At 41.9% G+C, this 1,410-nt stretch overlaps 1 protein-coding gene across 1 annotated transcript; it reads left to right on the forward strand.

The window, feature by feature from the left end:
* Positions 1-503: 503 nt before the first annotated feature.
* PPTG_20470 (hypothetical protein) lies at positions 504-1,031 on the forward strand (the record flags this gene model as incomplete). Its single annotated transcript, XM_008919277.1, has 2 exons — positions 504-532; positions 965-1,031. 2 exons carry the CDS (start codon positions 504-506, stop codon positions 1,029-1,031), a joined length of 96 nt encoding a protein of 31 aa, XP_008917525.1.
* Positions 1,032-1,410: the final 379 nt, after the last annotated feature.

A 1,410-nucleotide genomic window follows, 5' to 3' on the forward strand; every position in this document is an offset into this window, starting at 1 on the left:
ACTGAGAAGCGATATGATTGGTAGTTACAAAAGTAGGTGTATAGAAATCTCAAACGATGCAAAATGCCCGCTTTTGGTGGTAGTTTTCCTACCCTCTTTTGAAAAACCACTCACAGCGGGATTTTTGCCCCCATTGACCGCGAAAGGGTTAAGGTAGTGATTGATAGAAAAGATTAAAGTACGTAGCATTTATCCCTAATATTGATAGTGTTGCATTTATGTAGAGTAAAAACATGCACTACCCATAGCAGGAAGAACTGCAAAATGGTAAACTACCGCATTACTACCACCTGGAATCTATGTTTAGTAAACATTTTTACAAAGCGGTAGACTACCATGTTGGAAAAGACATGTGATTGGTTGAGATTTCAATTCGAGGTCAGTTGTGATAAATCTCCTCGAAATCGAGGTCAGTGCTGTCCCAAAAGTAAGGCCGGTACACATTCATATAGTATGCCTATAAAAGCCTAATTTACCAGCCACGCTCTATTGGTTACAGAAGCATGCGCCACATCACAGGATCTTCTGCCTCGTATGTTACCAAAACGCGGGACCAGTTCTGAAGAGTGAATTATAATAACATATTTGATGGCAAGCTATAACAAAACTTTTCTGGACAAATTAAGCTGGGTATACTATTGATAGGGCATATTAGATGGTAAAATGCGAGGATAATGAGCCTTACTGAGTAAGTGAAAACGTCATCGTAGCCAAAACACAACCCAGAACGCGTCGATACTCGGTTAGCTGCTGCCACAACAACCTTTTCAACAAGATGTTCATAAATGAGACGGCTTTGCCATCTTTTTACATAGTAATAAGCCCCGTCGTTGTGATACTTTTATCACCATTAGACTCGAAAAGTCTTCTTTTAACCAATGGCTTTACATTCTACTAGTCATTGTGTCCGCCAAATGTTTACTGCAAGTTGCAGAAGTTTTGAAAATTATTGTGTTTGGACCAGATGCTTCGCATACGCCGGCGGCTATCTGCCGTGTCCTTCACGAAAGTACGAATTGAGTCTATTATAGACGGCTTCACAAGAAAATAGAAGGCCAAGTTCTATCATCACCATCCTTATCGCTAGCCCATTTGATGACGATTGCCGTTACCGTGGTTTGTACACGATGATTGCGTGAGATATTATCCTTCCGATTTCTTTGTTTAGTGCGAGAATAACGTAGTTCATTCCACAATTTACCTCGAGTCGTTAAGAAGATCAGTTTGGAGCTCTCTATCCATCCAGTACCATGCGCCTCAGCCACATTTTACTAGCAGCAGTCGGAATCCTTGTTGTGACCGTCGATGGCCTCGCCGGTGAAAGAAATAATATTCCTGCGCCAAACGTCCAGGTGGAATCTACCACTGTGAAGGAAACGAACGACACTATGGCGGGGAATACTACGGCGG

Source organism: Phytophthora parasitica (assembly GCF_000247585.1).
Source record: "Phytophthora parasitica INRA-310 unplaced genomic scaffold supercont2.645, whole genome shotgun sequence".
Lineage (NCBI taxonomy): Eukaryota > Oomycota > Peronosporomycetes > Peronosporales > Peronosporaceae > Phytophthora > Phytophthora nicotianae.